Genomic DNA, 20,495 nt, shown 5'->3' on the forward strand with positions numbered 1-20,495 from the left:
AAATGTATGGGAGCCCCTGCTTTAAGCAGTTGGGGGGTACAGGAAAGGGTTTCAAACAGAGGGTGAGAGGAGATCAGATTTGCATTTAGAAAGAGCATTTACAAGTCAAGGGCTTGGGAGTCCAGCCAGATCAGGTCAGCAGCGGGGGGGAAAAACAGGCAGGTGAAGGTGCCGGTGCCTTTTCCTGCCAAGGGCACTAGGGAGGGTCACAAGTCCGGTTAGGAAGGAAAGAGAGAGAAGTAAGTGGACTTGAGGTAAGTAGAGTTGTGATTTGCCGGCGGGCCATTCTAGGTGAATTCAGATGTGGGGCAGGAATTCAGGCGAGATATTCCTATCAGTAACGGGAATTTGGGAGTTCTCTGCCATAAGACAGGAGGCCGAAAAAGTACTGGGGGTGGGTTTCACTGTTCGGGAAGCACACGTGAAAGAATGGGGGTGGGGGGGCGGTTTCTGCTACAAAAGTTTGTTATCCCAGAGCAGACATTTAACCACAAGATTTAGCCTGTGCTCAGAATACCATCCTACAGAGCTTGTTACCCAGCACAAACCAGGATAAACACAAATTATGTATTAGAATAATGTGTGGGATCTCTGGAATTCAGTGGCGTTAAAAGTCATTCAGTTAAGTGGTTCCCAAAACTGTGTTTCAGAACAATTCATAGAGCTTTCTGATTATACAGATTCCAGGCAGGGCCCTACACCAAGCCTATGAAATCAAAATATCCAAGGGAGACCAGAGAATCTCTATTTTCAAACAAGCTCCCCAAACTGGTAGCCATTAAAAAAAAAAAAAAAAAAAAAAAAAGAGGAAATTTATCTGCTAATATGGAACCAACTCCAAGATATATGAAGTGGAAAAAAGCGAGATTCAGGACAGTGTTTATAACATGTTGTTACCATCTGTGAAAAATAAAAAGTATGTGTGGCGGAATATGTACATGCACTTGTTAGCATAGACACAGGCTCTAGGAGACACACACACACAAAACTGGCCAGTGATGACCAATGGGGAGGAAACAGGGTAGACAGGGATGGGAGGGAGATTTAGTCTAGGCCTTTTTTGGTATCATTTGAATTTGTCCCATGTAAATGAATTGCGAACTCACTAAATATATAACTAAATAAAAGTCAAAGCTCCCCAGATAACTGTAATGTAGAACTAGGATCTGGGAACCCTCGATGCTAGGTACTCCTCACCCCCACAGCATCTAAGACCCTGGTTATACAGACTTGTGGACTGCTCATTCCATCTTGGAAAGCTTTGTTAGTTCTGACTTTCCTTTTTAGTGTTAATCTGAAACCTTGTAGCCTCCAGGGAGGCTCACGCTGCCTCAGGTAACCATGCAGAATAAATCCAATCTGGCTAACAGCACAGGTGGGTGAAAGAAGAATGGGCACATGTAAAACATTAAATCAGCCAGGGTTATCTTTTTCAAATATAAATGTAAACCTTTCAATTATTTCCCATTGCCCTTGAGATAAATTTGCAGAATGTGGTCTACAAGCCCCTGCAGAGTCTGCACCCTCTGCAACATCCCCTCCCACTTGTTCTCTGCCACAAGGTTGGGGGGGGGGGCGACCTCCTCCCAGCCTCAGAGACTTTGCTTAGGGTCTGTCCCTCTGCCCAGAACACGCTTTCTTCCACCTCCTAAGGACTTATCCTCCCGGACACTTCCTCAGGAATTCCCTGACGGTACCAGACCAGATTAGATTCCCTTCTTAAACACTCTCAAAGCAGTCACACTTTTTCTTCATAGCATGTATTCAATCTATATGTACTGAGGGTTTCCCTGAATCAGGCACTAGAGTAGAGAAAAGGAAAGGCGGGGGTCCCTATCCTTTTGAGTTTATAATCTTTTTGGGGGGGGATTAAATTATCACAGAAACCAGTGTAAACACGTGGTGCCTGGAATGTGGATGGTAACGGGAATGTGTCAGTGAGGGTATCTGAGGGTAGAGCTTTCTCGAAAGGGTGGGTGTTAGCTGAGTGAAGAAGAGTATTCCAGGCAAATCTCCAAGGAAGCATTAACCCTGTCTGTTTGGATCTGGCAAATTGGTAGGCTCACAGTAGAGACTGAATGAACGAGTGAACAAAAATTGACTTGCCCCAAAGCAGAGCTAGATTAGAATTCAGACCTCTCAATTCACAGCGCAGGGCTCTTCCCTTCCCCCCAGAGCTGCTCCAGGACTTTGGAGAGCATTCCTGAGTGAATGGGGAAAAGGGTTTGGTTAAATTATTCCTTTTCTTTTGCTTTTATTTCACAATCCATGGACCCAAACATTAAAAAAAAAAAAAAAAAAAAGTCATCCTCAACACTTCATCAACTTTTTTTTTTTTAATATTTATATATTTATTTATTTATTTGGCTGCACCGGGTGTTAGTTGCGGCAAACGGGATCTTTGTTGCTGTGTGCGGGATCTTTAGTTTCGGCATGTGAACTCTTAGTTGCGGCATGTGGGATCTAGTTCCCTGACCAAGGATCGAACCTGGGCCCCCTGCGTTGGGAGCACGGAGTCTTAGCCACTGGGCCACCAGGGAAGCCCCCAACAACATTTAAAAAGGAAAAAAAAAAAAGGTTCTCTAACATTTCTGACACTGTTTTCATTCCAATACTTGGATTGCTGGTGGAAATGCTTCAGTATGTCAACCTACTTGGGCAAATCCCATTCAGGAAATGTCTGCTCAGGCAAGGACTTTCCATTCCTTTAACCATGAAACAAATATTGACTGTATAATTATAATGTATGTCCATACAAAAAGTTCAAAATGTTGACCATTGTTTCTTTGAAGATGGTAGAATTATGGATGATTTTTTAAAATTATAACTATCTGTATTTTCTAAGGCTGTAATTATTTTGTATTATTTGCATAATACAAAACTTTGAAAGCAAAAGCTTTTTATTTTTTTAGTTGAAGTATAGTTGATTTACAATGTTATGTTAGTTTCAGATGTACAGCACAGTGATTTAGTTACACATATGTATATTCTTTTTCATATTCTTTTCCCTTACAGGTTATTACAAAATATTGAGTATAGTTTCCTGTGCTATACAGTAGGTCCTTGTTGGTTATCTATTTTACATATAGTAGTATATATATGTTAATCCCATCCTCCTAATTTATCCCTCCACCCCAGCAAAAGCTTTTTAAATATTTAATGAATTTAACGGTAGGCCCAAAACAGAGGTAGTGGTCATAATCTCAACCAGACACCTAAAATAAATATACAATCTAAATAAGCAGAGTATTTGCTCTAAACATGCTATCTAAAGACAAGTCTTCTTAAAGACTGATTGCTGTACCTCTGCCTCTCTCATAAAATCATTCATTCTAGGAGTCGCCACTGGTACAGGGGATATAACAACAAATCCGGTCATCTATAAAATGGGGACAATTCCTCTCTCATAGAACTGTTGTAAGAATTAAACGAATTAGGGCTTCCCTGGTGGCAGAGTGGTTAAGAATCTGTCTGCCAATGCAGGGGACATGGGTACGAGCCCTGGTCCAGGAAGATCCCACATGCCGCGAAGCAACTAAGCACATGCGCCACAACTACTGAGCCTGCGCTCTAGAGCCCGTGAGCCACAACTACTGAGCCCATGTGCCACAACTACTGAGCCTGCACTCTAGAGCCCATGAGCCACAACTACTGAGCCCGTGCGCCACAACTACTGAGCCTGCGCTCTAGAGCAACAAGAGAAGCCACTGCAGTGAGAAGCCTGTGCACCGCAACGAAGAGTAGCCCCCGCTCCCCACAACTAGAGAAAGCCCGCGTGCAGCAACGAAGACTCAATGCAGCCAAAAATAAAAAAAAATTTTTTAAAAAGGATTAAACAGGGCTTCCCTGGTGGCGCAGTGGTTGAGACTCTGCCTGCCAATGCAGGGGACACGGGTTCGACCCCTGGTCTGGGAAGATCCCACATGCCGCGGAGCAACTGGACCCGTGAGCCACAATTACTGAGCCTACGCGTCTGGAGCTTGTGCTCCGCAACAAGAGAGGCCGCGATAGTGAGAGGCCCGCGCACCGCGATGAAGAGTGGCCCCCGCTCGCCGCAACTAGAGAAAGCCCTCGCACAGAAACGAAGACCCAACACAGCCATAAATAAATTAAATAAATAAATAAATAAAGGGAGTTCATTTAAAAAAAAAAAAAAAGGATTAAACAAATTAATAGATAAAGCCCTTGGAACACGGGGACCTAAGCACTACATAAGCGGTAGCTATTATTATATTTACGGTATTGCTATCCCAATGAGGTAAGAAAGGGTGGGAGAGAAGGAAATGATTCTGAGAAAATATACAAGAGCTAAAATGGAGGTGAGCAAACAGTGCCGAGGCCCACAGTCCAGGCCGTAGGGTTAAGTCTTGTGGTCAGCGGCTCATGGCCAGAACTACTGGCTGGACAGGAGTCAGCGGTCCAGAGTTGGGCCCTGGTGTTCAGGAGGCAGAGCCCAGTCCTTGGGTCACTTCCCTCTCTCGTGATAAAATTAGACTTGGAGGCCCAGGGTGGGAGAGGGGCCCGGACGGCCTTCTCCATCCTCCACATTTCCTCAGCTTGTGGAGCACGGGACGGGGAGGCCGATACAGCTTTGGCTTAACGGGGGTAAGAAGTGACTGGACTGCCGCTGGCTATGGAAACTACGCTTCCCAGCATGCAATGGGTCAAGAGGGGCCTTCCGGTCTCCCCCGGCGCCTCGCAGGTTCAGCTGGGAGTTTTCATTGACCTCCGAGCCCCTCTGGTTCGGAGGAGCTCAGGTACCCTCTAGGCCCCTCCCCTTTCTGAGGAGGGGTGACCTCGCGGAGTCCCGCGAGCTGTTTCCTTCTTCCGCTCTGATTGGTCCAGCCTAGCTGCCATTCCTGTGCGAGGAGGAGAACTGGTTACTGATTGGTGGATTCCGTTTGGCGCCAACTAGGAAAGGGGGGGTGGGGCATTGGCAGGCCCCAGTGAGCAGCTATTACCGCGAAAGGCCACCTCGGCAGCGACAGCCCGGGAGGGAGGTGAAGGTCGGCCTGCTTTTCTGCACTCCCGGGCTGGGCAAGAGAGTGAAAGAAGAGTGAAGAGAGTGTGAGACCGGGCCATTGCCTCGCGGCTCTAGCCGCTCTCCCTCCCCGACCTGCCCCGCTTGTTTGGATTTAATCTTCAGGTTGCCGGCGCCCGCCCGCCGGCCTCGCGGAGTGAGGGGAAGCACCCGAGCCTGTGGCTGGCGCCTGCCGAGTCCGGACACCACCCGTCCTCTTCGCTTGCCCGCGGCAGCCGCGTCCCTGAACCGCGGGGTCGTGTTTGTGTTTGACTCGCGGGCGCCGGCAGCGGGGCGCGCGGCCGAGGCCAGTGCCGGCGGGGCGGGGCGGGGCGGGCGCGGCGGAGGCGGAGGAAGAGGGAGCAGGATCCCTGGGAGGCAGGGCGCCGCCATGGAACTGGGCCCGGAGCCCCCGCACCGCCGCCGCTTGCTCTTCGCCTGCAGCCCCCCTCCCGCACCTCAGCCCGTCGTGAAGGCGCTGTTCAGCACGCCAGCCGCCGGGGGCCTGTCGCCTGTCACCAACCTGACGGTCACCATGGACCAGCTGCAGGGACTGGGCAGGTGAGGAGGGACCGACGAGCGGTGCCTTAGGCCGCTGGCCTCCCAGACGGCTTTCGGGTAGATCGGGCCGGGAAACCGGCCGGGAGAAGAGCGAGACCTGCCTTTTCGCCGCTTGGGGGCGGCCCCACCGGCGGGGGCCTGCCATGTGCACCCGCCCCCCCCCCCCCAGGCCGAATGTTGGGCGGGAGAGGCCGTTCGGACCCTCCAGGGCCGCCCTCAGCCCCGAGCCGGGCCCGGTAGGGGGTGGGGTCGGCCCCGACTCCCCACCTTCGCCACCCCTTTCAGATTGCCCTGTGCTCTTCTGTCCCTATTCCAGGAAGCTCTTTGAAATCTCCCTCCACGCGGGAAGAGCAGGCCCTCCTAGGCGCTCACTTCCACCCTTTGCTGAACCACCTCGTAGGAGCTTAGTTTCCTGTGAGCTTTGTTTCCTTTTCAGCGAAGGGACGTGGCATTTTCTTTCCTGGCGTTTGCAAAATCGTCGCAATCCCTCGCTCCGTGCACCTTCCTGATGTCCACCCCGATGCTTGCCTAAGACCAGGTCTTTTTATTCAACTTTCCATGCCCAAAATCTCCCTACTCTTTTCCTTATTGCAAAAAATGCATCCCACCGTTTTTCTGGTGAAACTGCTTTCTCTTCAATCTTGGACGTCACATTTTCTAAATAAGCACATGTCTTTTCCAATCTCTGAAAAGCAGGAACTTGTCCTATTCACCCCTGCTGCTAGCTCAGTACCTAGAACACATGCTCATTTCAGGAAATACTCCAATAGTCATCTTTGTCGTCCTGTCCTATAGTGTGACCCAGGCCATGCCAACCCACTCTTTTCTCATCTCCTTTTATGCTCAAGTGCTAACTGGGTGTTCTGGGTGTCCAAGTGTTGCGTGGTGTGGCCTAAAAGTAATGATGGTTGATGGCAGCATGGCCACTTGCCATGTCATGGCCTGTCTCCTGTATGTAACCTTTTAATTATGTCCTAGAGCTATAGAGAGAGTTACTTTTCTTGGTTTCAGTGAGTATGAACAGCCACTGGAGGTGAGGAATAGCAGTCTGCAGAGAATGGGCTCCTCCGAATCAACTGATTCAGGTATTCTTTTAGTCTTAAACATTTTTATCATGTGTCTGCCGTGTGGGAAGCAATACTTGGAATTTGCTGAAATGTGCGCTTTCACCTAGAAACTTAGTTTGGTGAGTTGAGATAGTAAACAGAAAAGTCCGGCATTGAGTGACAAACACCCTTAACAACAGTACAAAGGAGCCCCTGTGGCAGTTTATGAAGAGAAGAAACATGTCAAGTGGCCACAAGGAGGTGATTTGTGCTTGGTGTTGAGGATGAGTAGTAGTGTGAAATTAACCATACCACTCTACGTGGCATTCAGGAAATCTTATTGGTTAAAATGCTGCGTCAAATTATTGGAAGTATAATGAAATTATTTTCATTGAGCCTGCTATGGAGAAACTGTGCCAGTGCATTTTATTGTAATTTGTAAGTTCATGTTACTGCAAGGTATATTTGCACAGATGCTTTAGGTTAGGGAACTGCAAGAGCAAAAGTCTTAAAATGTAGGCTTCTTAAGAGCCAGGGATAGGATTGTGGCAGTGTGGCAAGGGAGAATGTCAGGAGTGGTAACACCTAACTTCCTGTACGATTATTTAGACATCATGGAGGAAAGGTGTGCGCTAGGCAGGCCCTGGTGGCTCTGGGCCACGCTGAGCAGTGTCTCCTCTATTCTGCTGCTGTTGGTGAGTTGAGCACCTCACTTGATGGTATTTTGTTGAAGGCAATAAATACTTGCCTTGCTTGTCAGAGGACATAATTGTATTTTCCAACCCCCTGAGTTGTGCACATGATCTGACAGGATATAAGATATTTGAAATCAAAACTATTCCAGAAAACGGGTACCTATTCTTTCCATGGTTGGAACTCACAGAAAGTTAGCCTGGGTAACCTCTATCTGAATAACGAAGCAATCATGAGGTTTGGTTTAGGAACTTTTTTTTTTTTTTGATTGAAGTATAGTTGATTTACAATGTTGTGTTAGTTTCTGGTGTACAGCAAAGTGATTTAGTCATACATATATATAGTTCTTTTTCATTATAGGTTATTACAAGATATTGAATATATATAGTTCCCTGTGCTATACAGTAGGACCTTGTTGTTTACCTATTTTATATGTAGTTTGTATCTGCTAATCCCAAACTCCTAATTTATCCCCTCCACCTCCTCCTTTCCTCTTTGGTAACCATAAGTTTGTTTTCTACATCTGTGAGTCTGTTTCTGTTTTGTAAATAAGTCATGAGGTTTGGTTTAATTCACTCTCCTCAAATTCTATTTTCCATGTTGGTATTTGCAAGTAGGAAAGGATGAGTAGATATACTATGAAAATTTAGACTTTTACAAATACGAAGTTTTGGCAATCATGGAGACTCAACTTCAATTCTGGCAAAAGTCCAAGCCATGAGCCTTTGTTGATGGCCTTAAAGAAACAGTACTGGTAGTTTTATTTATTTATTTCAATGACAAAGTGGTGTATCATGTATTAAATCCTGAGAGGTGTTTTTTTTGTTTGTTTGTTTGTTTTAATTTCCCACAGGCTTCTGTCTGGATTCTCCTGGGCCCTTGGATAGTAAAGAAAAGTATGTATTCACTGCTTTTAAATATTTGTACTTAGAGAAAGTTTAATTTTTTTAATGAAATTCTTCATGCTCTGGACTGGAGCTCTGGATTTAGCTATCCCTAGTAAGACCCCTGGATCCTATAAACAGTCTGGTATCTTTTGAGAATGAGTAGTTTGTGTCAGCGGTTTTCAGAACTTGCCTTCCTTTATTTTAGCTGTAATTTTGGTGTTCTGTTCCAGTCTCACCCACATCCTTGCTCCGCCTTCTGACATCATTGTCTTAAGAGAACCTTTTGTTTGTTTGTTTTTTGTTTTGTTTTGTTTTGCTGCGCCGCAGGGCTTGCTGGATCTCAGTTTCCTGACCAGGGATTGAACCCGGACCATGGCAGTGAAAGCCCGGAATCCTAACCACTAGGCCACCAGGGAACACCCTAGAATGTGTATATTTTAAGAGAAGACCTGGGCTTGCTTTTTTCACTAGAAACCCAGCAGTGGGGATGCTTATGAGAACAGGACAGCTTCAGAAATCTATTCTTCCATCTTGCCTAAAATGGGAATGTTTGACTCTCCCCTCACCCCACCAAACTGTAGGTTTGCGTCTGCTAATATATATACCTCTTTACTTGCTTTATTCTCATTATTTACTTTCTGATTTCATTGCAGCCTTGAAAATTCCATGAGGAGAATAAATTCCCTGCCTGTAAGTTAGTTCCCTTGTTTATTTTGAGCCAATACCTATTATCTGCCCCTTAGCTACCAGTATAACCTTGATAGTAGACCTTAATTTATACAGACTGCTTTTCCTTACTTTGTCTCATAAACATTCAAAACACTCTACCTAAAGCAACTTCAATAGTGGCTAACTCTTGAGGGCTTTTTCTTCCATCTCTAACTATTAGAGTTTTATCCAACCAGGAAGGGGGTTCTTTTTATGTAAGTGATGTTATTTTGGGGTTGATTTGGTACCTAAGTCCTTGCTGAGAGGGCTGTAGACGTTGTGAAGTTAGGTGTAAATCCATGTAGTGGGAACTTCTATCTTGTATTCTCGCAAGGTGGAGCCCTAGCCACATTTACTGGTTACCCACTGCAGTGTATGAGGGGCTAGGTCTCCCCAGCCCACCACCACCATATGTTTTTTCTTTTAGAACTGAGTTTCCATTGAATTTTCGTTTATGTACCCTAATTCCTCTTTTCACTTTGATAGCAGAAGCTCTTGGGGTGTAGCCCAGCTCTGAAGAGGAGCCATTCTGATTCTCTTGACCATGATGTCTTTCAGCTAATTGACCAGGATGAGAACAAGGAAAACGTGAGTGTGGCATTAATCTACTCCCCTGGGGGCAGAGGTCAAACCCACAAGTGTCTGTGGCTTATGGAGAAGTAGCTGGGCTGGCTGCTTCCTGGGAGACTAAACCTTCACCAAAGTCATGATGGTCTTTGGAGTCAGAAAAACCTAGATTTGAATCCTACTGCTTGCTAGCTGTGACCTTGGCTTTTTTTTAGGCTTCTTTGTTTCTTTGTGAAATAGGAGTAACAGTCCCTTGTAGGATTATTGTGGGAATTAAATAAGGATAATGTAGATAAAGCATTTCAAATGGTTCCTGGCAGGTAGGAGTTGCTCAGAAGGTAGCTCTGAGGAGGAATTATATCCATGAACACTTTATCTGGAAGGGTCTGGCCAGGCCTTCCTTGCCTCTTTGTGCTGACCCTGGGATGAGTTAGAAGTTTAGGGAAAGGCTTCTTGACAGTATTTGAAAGAACAGAGCCAACAAGTCCCAGGGGATCTCAGAGTAACTGAAATGGTAGCTTAGAGGGTGAGTTGGGGTAGTGCAGCCAAAAGTCCAAGAATACCCTGGCCTGGCTTTTCTCACACCTGGCGGGGCCCCTTGCACAGAGTAGGCACCAAAAGAATTCAGTGAATCAGCTCAACTTTCCCAGTCTTCTTTCTCACTGTATTTCCATATCTATTTTCTCCCCTTCTTCATCCCCTGCTAAAATGCCACATTTCATACTTCTTATAATCTTCCGGACTTAATACTTCCAGAACCTACTGCTTCCATGAACTCTCCCAGTGATTCCTTTGGCAACTTGCAAGATGTCCTGAGGGAGGTACAGAAATGAGTTCCTGCCTTGAGTGCTTAGAACACTACGTCTCCTTCTGTGTAGTACATTTAACCAAACAGTCCAACGCTATTGTACCCATGCCTGGTCTCTCTCCCCACAACCCCAGGTTGGCTTCTCCCAGGGTTGCCTGCTTGGAGCTTCATTCTGGAGGGGAAACAGCATAGGTTAAAGAGCTCTTGCTCTGGAGTTGTCCAGTTGGGTTACGAAGCCAGATCTCTCGGCACATCACTTAACCTATGGGCCTAGTTACCTCATCTGTAAAGTGGGGATGATCGGATGGATAAATGAGCTAATGCACTGAAAGCACTGTATGGGCATGTAAATACTCTGTGATGTTAGCTGTGCTTAACAAGTTCTTCAGTGGATATTTTAGGGTAGGGGAATTATTAGCGCTAAACTTAAAGTAAATGAAATCATACAGTATGTGTTCTATCACTTCTGGCTTTCACTCAACATTATGTGAGATTCATCCATGTGGTTGAATAAACCAGAAGGGTTTTTGGGTTTTTTTTCTCATTTTATTGAGAAATAATTGACATGTATCACTGTAAATTTAAGGCATACAGTATGATGGCTTGATTTACATGTATTGCGAAATGATTACCACAGTAGGTTCAACTAACATCCATCTTCTCATATAGATACAGTAAAAGGAAAAGAAAGGAAAAAGGAAAACTTTTCTCCTTGTGATGAGGACTCTTAGGATTTACTCTCTTATCATCCAGAAGTGTTAGCTATAGTCATAATGTTGTCGTTAGTTCTTTTTCCCCATTGCTCTTAGTATGGAAAGCAGTAACTTTAAGTGTTTTCCACTTAATTATCTCCTATTGGTAGAAAGAAGATGGAAAATATAAAGGCCTCTTTTAAGTTTAGACTGAAAAGTTTTTATTCCTATTCAATTATATTGAAATGAAATTGCTTTCGATTTTAGAAAGTTTTTTTAAATTGAAGTATAGTTGATAGAAAGTTGTTGATTTAGTTTTTAACTCATAGTGTTTTGTGTACCTGGCAGATACTCATGTGTTTATTAGGAAATAAAGTGTTTGTGGTAAGAGAAAAAAGTGCTGTATTAGAAGTTAGCTTTTGACAGAATCTTTGAAATTCTTAATTACACAGATCCAGTATTGGAATTAGATCAGAAATGGGTTTGGAGGCAGGTGATCAATACCCACTCCCTTGCTTGTCTCCTGAAGCTATAGCCGAGACCCTAGAGCTGGTTTTCATAGACAGTGGATGATGTCTCAACTTATACTGTCTTGCAGGAAGCCTTTGAGTTTAAGAAGCCAGTAAGACCTGCATCTCGAGGCTGCCTGCATGCTCATGGACTGCAGGAGGGTAAAGATCTCTTCACACAGAGGCAGAACTCTGCCCCAGCTCGGATGGTACGTGCTCTGGCTTTCACAGTCCTGGGAGTTCCTGATGGGAAAAGATGAAAGCACCCTCTTTAACCTGGAGTTGAAGCAGCAGCTCTTGCTGTCTTTACCTTGACTTTGTTTTTTGAAACTAGACTCACATTTTTGGTGTTTCTGCTGTGTCTGGAGAGCAGACAGGCAGGAGCAGAGTGAGAGGTGATATGTTTGAAATATTGGACTTGAGCAAGGAATATTTGACCTTGTCAATTATGGGAATTCTGCAGGCGTCCTGGGTCATTCTTCTGAATGTATGTATGGTGGGATTATACGTCTTACTTCAAACTTGTCTTTTACAATGCGTCCTGAATGCTGAGAGGTACTTCCCAGAGTGATTTTGTTTGGAGAGAGCACTTGTCTTCTTCCAAACTTGGTTTATTAAGAACTATTATGTATTCCAGTGAACCCATTGCCTATAAGGCTCCTTGACAGTATTTGGGGCCACTTGTCCCACAGTTATTTACTTGCCAGAGACTGTCATTACTTCCTAATTTCCTACTGATGATCTGACAGACAGCTATGGACTAGAGAGGCCCAACTTGAGCAAAATGACCACATTCGGTTTCCAGGTTTTCCTGGGAACTTGCATCTGAAAATACAGCTTTCCAGTCTGGCTTATGGTCTGAGGTTCAGGTTCAGCTAGTATTGCTACTCTGTCTAGCATTTGCACAAAGCAATTTATGTTTTCTTGTCTTTAATCTTCATAAGCCTGTGAAGTACCTGGAATTACCCCACTTTACAGATTGGGAAAGTGTGGTCAGGGAGGTTGAGTAATTTTCCAAAGTACACAGATAAATGAAGACCAGAATTAAACAGTCTGCTGATTCCCAAGTACACAGTAACCCTCTGAGAGCTGGGTGTCCAAAACTAAATATCTCTAGTGTACACCTGAAGAACACAGCACCAGGGTTTCCTGTGATCACTTGGCCATCCCTAATTGTAGGTGCTGAAGGTACAAACTGAAAGAAAGCCAGTGCTAAGCTCAATGGTTTGGCTTTTGATCATGTCAGAGGGTATTTCTTTCTTTCTTTCTTTCTTTTAAAAATATTTATTTATTCATTTGGCTGCATTGGGTCTTAGTTGCGGCATATAGTATCTTTGTTGTGGAGTGTGGGATCTTTTGTTGCGGCGCACGGGGCTTCTCTCTAGTTGTGGCATGCGGGCTCAGTAGTTGCAGTGCACAGACTCTCTAGTTATGGCACGTGGGCTCTCTAGTTGCGGCACGTGGGCTCTCTAGTTGTGGCACGTGGGCTCTCTAGTTGTGGTACACAGGCTCCAGAGTGTGTGAGCTCAGTAGTTGTAGCACGCGAGCTCTCTAGTTGTGGCACGTGGGCTCTAGAGCGTGCGGGGTTAGTTGCCCCGTGGCATGTGGGATGTTAGTTCCCGGACCAGGCATTGAACCTGAGTCCCCTGCATTAGAAGGCGGATTCTTAACCACTGGACCACCAGGGAAGTCCCAGAGGGTAGTTCTTTTGTATCCTTGCTTTTAGTCTCCAAGCACCATCTATATTTCCTCATAATGGCTTCTTGGTGTAGGAATCATGGAGAAAGAATTAGTTCCTGTCCAGAGATTGTCATTTTCTATAGCATATCTGCACCTGGGGATGCCAGAAGCTGGGTTACAAAAATTGGTATTATACCATAGTGTGAGCCTTCAGTGGATGCTGCCCCATGATAGAGTTATCTGCTCCTAGGCTCTGCTCGCTGAAAAACTGCCAGTGTGCCCAAGGTGTGCTCAGGTACACTTGTGGAGGATGAGAGGCAACCCAGAACTTGTTTTATATTGTGAAGCAAAGCTAGTGCCTGAACCCAGAGTAGGCCAGCTGCAGAGAGGACCTCTAGGTGAGGTATCTACTCAGAAAACCAGAGGGCTGCTTGAGGATTAATGCATTCATACCCCAAAGAGATTCGTTGCTATGGGAGAGAAAAAAATCTATCTCTGAACTTTTTTCCTGGCTTTGGGAAGTACCTGGAAAAGAAATAATTCATTATCATCAATGTTTGTATTAGCAGTGTTTATCTCTAGATGGTAGATTTTTGAGTGGTTTTTATAAATTTTCTATACTAAATATATATTCATTTTATAATGGGGGTTTTACCTGAAAAACAAGATAGGGTTGCCTAATGAGATATACTCTATATTTTGACTCCAGGAATGGTCTCTCCTAGGGAGGGTATAGTGGGGAGAAAAGCTTGGGCTTTGTGGTCAAACAGGTGAGCTGTGTGATCTTGATAACCTCTTAAGCATCGGTTTCCTGATTTGTTAAATAAAAAGAAAAGGATTAACTACCCTTAGTGTATTGTGAGGCTTAAATGGGATTATACATAAAAGGTTATATCCTAGTGTCTGGCACAAGTAATTCCTCAGTTAAAACTGAGCAGCTGTCATTTAAATTCCAGTTCCAAGTCTAGGATGGACTTTCTTTGTTGCAGCATGTGGGATCTTTCGTTGCAGCTTGCAGGCTTCTCTAGTTGCAGCACACGGGCTCCAGAGCACGTGGGCTCTGTAGTTTGCGACACGTGGGCTCTCTAGTTGTGGCGTTCGGGCTTAGTTGCCCTATGGCATGTGGGATCTTAGTTCCCCAACCAGGGATCGAACCTGCATCCCCTGCATTGGAAGGTGGATTCTTTTTTTTTTTTTTTTTAGTTTTTATTTATTATTTATTTATTATGTTTATTTTTGGCTGTGTTGGGTCTTCGTTTCTGTGTGAGGGCTTTCTCCAGTTGCGGCGAGTGGGGGCCACTCTTCATCGCGGTGCGCGGGCCTGTCACTATCGCGGCCTCTCTTGTTGCGGAGCAGAGGCTCCAGACGCTCAGGCTCAGTAGTTGTGGCTCACGGGCCCAGTTGCTCCTTGGCATGTGGGATCTTCCCAGACCAGGGCTCGAACCCATGTCCCCTGCATTGGCAGGCAGATTCTCAACCACTGCGCCACCAGGGAAGCCCCAGAAGGTGGATTCTTAACCACTGGACCACCAGAGAAGTCCCTAGGATGGACTTTCTAGAACTTTCTTGACTTTATATCCCTCTGTCAGAACTGGAGTTACAGAAGCATTCTCTAGTCCATTTTGTGGTTTCCATAGAGACTTGGTATCTTCTCACCCTTCCTCATTTTAGCAGATTATCACTTTGTCACAACCCCCATGCTGATCCCTGTTCACCAATTATAATCCTCAGAAAAAACAAACCTTGCCCTTCACAAGAGGCTAGCCCCAGATCTCACTGTAAGGTGAATTGCTCCTGAGAGTTCTTTGTGAAGACTACTTGGCCTGACTCTACTCAGAACTGTGTGGACATCAATTCATTTATAATCTTAGGTTTCATTTTCCTTTGATTAGAGCTGCTAAAACTTCTTACAAGAAATATGTTTTCCTCCTAAAAACTAGTGACCCATCCAAGGAAATCAAAGCTGATTATTTATTAACAAGCCATGAATTCTGTCTTGTAGCTTTCCTCAAACGAAAGAGATGGCAGTGAACCAGGGCATTTCACTCCTTTTTTTATGCCCCAGTCACCTGTGACTGCCACTTTGTCTGATGAGGATGATGGCTTCATGGATCTTCTCGATGGAGAGAATCTGAAGGTACTATGTGTGTGTGTTTTCCCATCCATTTTACAACTACCCTGGAGAGAAGTCATCTGAAAAAGAACAGTGATCCCCCAACTGGCGGATATTTTTATTCATTTGTTGGGAATTTATTGAGACTCTGCTTCTAGCCTGATTAAATCCTATGGACGAGTTCAAATGAAGACACTGATGTGATCCTTCTTACCCTGAAGGAGCTGACAATCCATTTTTCTGGCAAGAGATATGAATCAGGAACAGTGGAATAATAGCTGCCACGTGGTGTAAAGCTGAGGAGAACAGGGTGCCTCCTCACGGCCCCTCAGGGGCATACCTTTAGCTATGCTCAGATACTGGGACTGTTAAGTGTTACTCTTTTCTGACCTTAAAATGTTGGGGACGGGAAAGGGGGTGAACATTAGAATGCTTCCTATCCAGGTCTTTCTGGTATTCTGCAGGAAGAATTCTAAAGCATTTAAACTAATGTTGTCTCTGCTGGACCTTTGTGACAGTTTTTCTTTGTTTAGAATGATGAAGAGACGCCGTCCTGCATGGCAAGCCTCTGGACAGCTCCCCTTGTCATGAGAAGAACTACAAACCTGGTAAGTCCTGGTGTGTCTAGAGGGAGCCACAGGAATCAAAATTGTTTCTTTTGAGATCCTGTGGTTGGGTCTATGGGCCTTTCCCTTGACTGGTTGCTAGTGTTTCCTGGTGTTAATGCACATTGTTTTTTCAAGTTTGTTTGTTTGGAGTTTTTTTGTTTTTGTTTTTGTCCTCATTGGTGTGTGAGGAAGTCTGGGTAATATAAAATGCATGCAGTTCTTGTTTTTTTAATTTCTAGTTCATCTCAACTGTTCTTGGTCAGTTAATGTCTTTCCTATACAACTCTGACCTCTCTATTAACTTCTTTAAGATCACTGGATAATGCTGGAAAATATCTGCTAAGTTGAATTTAAGAGACTCAGTTATTCTCAAACTCTGTCAGATTTGGTATCAGCTTAGATTTTAACTGACAGCTTCATGGGTGAGCAGTTTGTATCTGACAAGGAATTTGATCTCAGGCAGCAGGAATAGAAAGACTTCTGCTACAGGTACCATCTGTACCCACCCAGCCAATGGCTCTGTAGCAGATAGCGCTATCCTTCCTTAAGAGTGTTGACTGGAGAACCCTGGCCCAGAACAGAAAAAGGAGATGCTAGCCCTGCCCTATTCTGATGGGGAAGGAGAGAACACACTGGACTACCATATTGTTTTACTTTCCACAGCTGAGAGAATGTGGAGAGACTGGAGCACATTCAGAGAACACCCAGTAGAAGGAGGAGACTCAGACTGTGATAGATATTATGGACTGGTTGAAAAAGTTGGGACAGAAAGGCTTCATTTGAAGAGGAATTAATTAGTCTTTTTTTTTGGCCTCGCTGCGCGGCTTGCAGGATCTTAGTTCCCCGACCAGGGATTGAAAGCGCCGAATCGTAACCACTAGACTGCCAGGGAGTTCCCTGAAAAAACCTTCTCAATAGTCTGAAGACTGTTTACTTTTTTTGTTGTTGTTTGTTTGTTTACTTTTTTATATCATTCTCATTTATTTACATTCCTTAGCATCAGCACACTTGGCAAACAACAGTAACTCACAAAATGTCTCTTTCTCTCTCTCTCTATATATATATATTTTTAAATACCCACCTATCTATATAGACTATAGACTTCTGTTTCCATCAGGGGCACTTTCAAACAAAGTCAGATGCAAGGCTGTGCCTGTACAGGAACATATCCTCATTTATGCAAACACCTAGGGAAAGTGAGATAGTATCACAATACAAATACAGTTATACACCCTTAGGTATACATATAAATTGATAAGTATATTTTTAAGTACCAGTGCCCCTGAACTATAAATATGGAACAAATGAACTACAGTCTTGAAGCCACTTACACATTATAGTAGATTAATGTGCAAAGCTTTGAGGGAATAGGCTACCCCAATACAAATGTTATGATGAAATTTACTAGGTCCTTTTGAAAGATAAAATTATATACAGTGTGAGAATGCTTAGGAAATGGCTATCAGTTTTATAAGTTGGATTTAAAAATCATGAATAGTATGTGTGGGCCCTTCACAGTGGGGGGTTTCCTTTCACAATCATAGTAGACTTACAATTGCCAGGGGCTGAGCTGGAACTGGGGTTTCTGCCCTTGAGGAGCTTACAGTTCCTCTGAGATCCTATTAAAAGCAGTAGGCCCTCTTCCCAAAAATGCTTCCAGCTCTCCTAGGTAAAAAACAACAACAACAAGACAAAACTGACCTTGCTTTTCTGAACAACGTACTGTTAAAATAAACTTCTGTTAAAATAAACCAGAAAAATAAGGGAAAAATCCTTGGTCTCTAGGAGAGCCAGTGTGGGAGTGACACACTTGCTGGGGGACTATCAGGAACATTTCAAAGAAGAGGCAACACTGAAATTTTAGTATCAGCTTGAAAGGGAGTGGTTTACAGGGTATGAAAGGGCATTCAGCACAGAAGGAAAAGCCCTGCCAAGGAACACTGAGTTGTGAACGGGCTGAGATGAGTTTAGAGAGCTGAAGTCAGACTGTCTCTATCACTAGTCAGGTGGGCTGCCCTCAAACTGAGAAATTAGTCTTTAAAAGATCAAGTACTATAGCACATCTTCCTGTATTTCCTTTGGCTTTGTAAGTCTTGAATTAAAATACTCTGGTACAATCCAGAAAGAAAAACAACCAATTAGAGAGAACGACTTTTGAACACAGTTTTGAAGGCACCCCCACCCCCTGCAAACTTAGACTCAACTCTATTTTACCACCTTAACTGGCTCTGATTTATAGTATAATCCAGCTACCTCACACCCTTCTGGATTAAGGTGGGCTGTTAAAGCCTGTTCAAGCTGCTCGAGCAAAGTGCAAGTAATAAACTAGAAGGGAAGAGGAAGCCAAAAATGTGTCCCTGGCTGGAAGGTAACAGTTATTTGACTCTTAGGACCCTGTGCAGACAGTAGGCTTTTGAGGGCATGGATAGTCTTCCTCATTTCCATATAATGTCAGCTTTAGAACATGTTCATTGAACACCAGGGACTTGGTGTCTACAATGTGCCAGGGACTAGATAAATGGACAGTGTCTGTTTCCTAATTTAGGATGGATCAGTCTTAAACCATCCCAGGAAGTCCTTGGTCTATTCTCTTTACCATTCAAGTGAGTGTATGTTAATGAAATACATTAAATGGGTCTCTTTCCCCCCCACCCCCACCAAGGGCAATCGTTGCAAGCTGTTTGACTCCCCTTCCACGTGTAGCTCCACCATCCTGTCAACGTTGAAAAGAACAGACCGATCGCAAGAGGAGTCCCCACGTGGAAATAGGAAGCGGAGGAAGAGCGTGGCTGGGGCCAGTCCCGAAGAGGCAGCTAGTCCAAAGAAGCCCCAGGAGGTTAGTTATGCGGGTTCTTTTTTGCTCAAGGACTGTGATATTGTATCTTTCAGTTCTAAAATGTTCATTTGATTCTTTTTCTTTGCTGAGACTTGCTGTTCTTGTTTCTCATTTGTTTCAATCATGTTCATAATTGCCTGTTGAAGCATTTTTATAATGGCCACTTTAAAATCCTTGCCAGGCAATTCCAACGTCTGTTTCTGGTGTGGCTTTCTGTTGATTGTCGTTTCCTATTCAAGCTGAGATTTTCCTGGTTCTTGGTATGACAAGTGATTTTTCAATTATATCTATATTCTTTGGGTATTATGAGGCTATGTAACTCTTCTGTTTTAGCAGTTAGTCCTCTGGTACTGCAGGAAGGTGGGGATGGAAGTTCAATTTCCCTTGATATGCCACCTAGGGTGGGGCAAGCCTCATGTTTGCTGGGCAGGATTCGGAGTTCAGGCTCCCTTCTAGGCCTCCGCTGACACCATCCCAGTGGAGTAGAGATTGGGACACTTAAGTACAGCTGGGCAGGGGTGGAAGTCTAAGCTCCCTACTTGTCGGGCCATGGAGTAGGGCCATAAATTTTTTTCCTTGGTGTTAGTTTTAATTTTTTTTGTGTCCTGTTCTATGTAGATCTATAAATTCCCACTACTTTAGGTTTGTCTCACAACTTTGAAGTGTTTCTCATTGTCACTTAGTTCTAGGTATTTTAGTTCTTTTATTTCCTTGTGATGAGAACTCTTAGGATTTATTCTCAACAACTTTCATATATACCATACAGCAGGCTTAACTATAGTCATCATGTTGTACATTACATCCCTGGTACTTATTTATATTATAACCGGAAGTTTGTACGTTTTGACCACCTTCATCCAATCTCCCTCCCCCACTGCCTGCCTCTGGTAACCACAAATCTGATCTCTTTTTCTATGAGTTTGGTTTTTGTTTTGGTGGTTGTGGTGATGGTTTGTATTGTGTTTTTTAAGTTTTTTCATTCCCCATATAAGTGATGTCACATAGTTATTTGTCTTTCTCTGTCTGACTTATTTCAGTTTCACTTGGCATAATGCCCTCAAGGTCCATTCATGTTGTTGAAAATGGCAGGATTTCCTTCTTTTTGTAGGGCTGAGTAATAATCCATTGTGTTTGTGTGTGTGTGTGTATCACAGCTTTGTAATCCATTCATCCATCAATGAACACTTAGGTTATTTCCATTTCTTGGCTATTATAAATAATGCTGCTCTAAACATGGGAGTGCAGATATCTCTTTGACATAGTGTTTTCGTTTCCTTCTAATATATTCCCAGATGTGGAATTGTTGGCTCCTAGTTAGTTCTGTTTTTGATTTTTTTTTTTTCTTTTTTTTCTGTTTGCTGCACCGCGCGGCAGGTGGGCTGTTAGTTCCTTGACCAGGGATCAAACCCACGCCCCCTGCATTGGAAGTGCAGATTCTTAACCACTAGACCTCCAGGGAAGTCCCTATTTTCAATTTTTTTGAGGAACATCCATACTGTTTCCCATAGTGGCCATCCCACTTTACATTCCCACCAATATTGTACAAAGGTTCCCTTTTCTTCACATCCTTGCCAACACTTGTTTCTTGTTTTTGTTGTTGTTGTTTTTTGTTTTTGGCATGACCACAGGGACTGCGGGATCTTAGTTCCTGACCAGGGATTGAACCCGGACCCGCAGCAGTGAAAGTGTGGAGTCCTAATCACTGGACCACCAGGGAGTTCCCTCTTTTTTTTTTTTCATTTTTATTTATTTACTTATTTATTTATT

The 20,495-nt window shown here is 44.1% G+C and overlaps 1 protein-coding gene across 3 annotated transcripts in view; it reads left to right on the plus strand.

Moving 5' to 3' along the window:
* The first annotated feature begins 4,951 nt into the window (after positions 1–4,951).
* The window catches only part of CDC25A (cell division cycle 25A), a 32,803-nt gene continuing 17,259 nt past the window's right edge, over positions 4,952–20,495 (plus strand). For 2 of the 3 annotated variants that reach the window (XR_009009561.1, XM_007168820.2), the window contains exons 1-9: positions 4,952–5,581; positions 6,593–6,666; positions 8,174–8,216; positions 8,861–8,897; positions 9,402–9,503; positions 11,581–11,700; positions 15,174–15,308; positions 15,818–15,892; positions 18,555–18,728. Coding sequence is in view for 1 of the 3 variants with exons in the window: in XM_007168820.2 (XP_007168882.2) it covers positions 5,412–5,581; positions 6,593–6,666; positions 8,174–8,216; positions 8,861–8,897; positions 9,402–9,503; positions 11,581–11,700; positions 15,174–15,308; positions 15,818–15,892; positions 18,555–18,728 (930 nt within the window). In the remaining 2 variants the exon portion in view is untranslated. The remainder of the gene's footprint in view (positions 5,582–6,592; positions 6,667–8,173; positions 8,217–8,860; positions 8,898–9,401; positions 9,504–11,580; positions 11,701–15,173; positions 15,309–15,817; positions 15,893–18,554; positions 18,729–20,495) is intronic. The other variant, XR_009009562.1, reaches the window with a different exon arrangement.

The sequence above is a fragment of the Balaenoptera acutorostrata genome, chromosome 10 (genome assembly GCF_949987535.1).
Source record: "Balaenoptera acutorostrata chromosome 10, mBalAcu1.1, whole genome shotgun sequence".
Lineage (NCBI taxonomy): Eukaryota > Metazoa > Chordata > Mammalia > Artiodactyla > Balaenopteridae > Balaenoptera > Balaenoptera acutorostrata.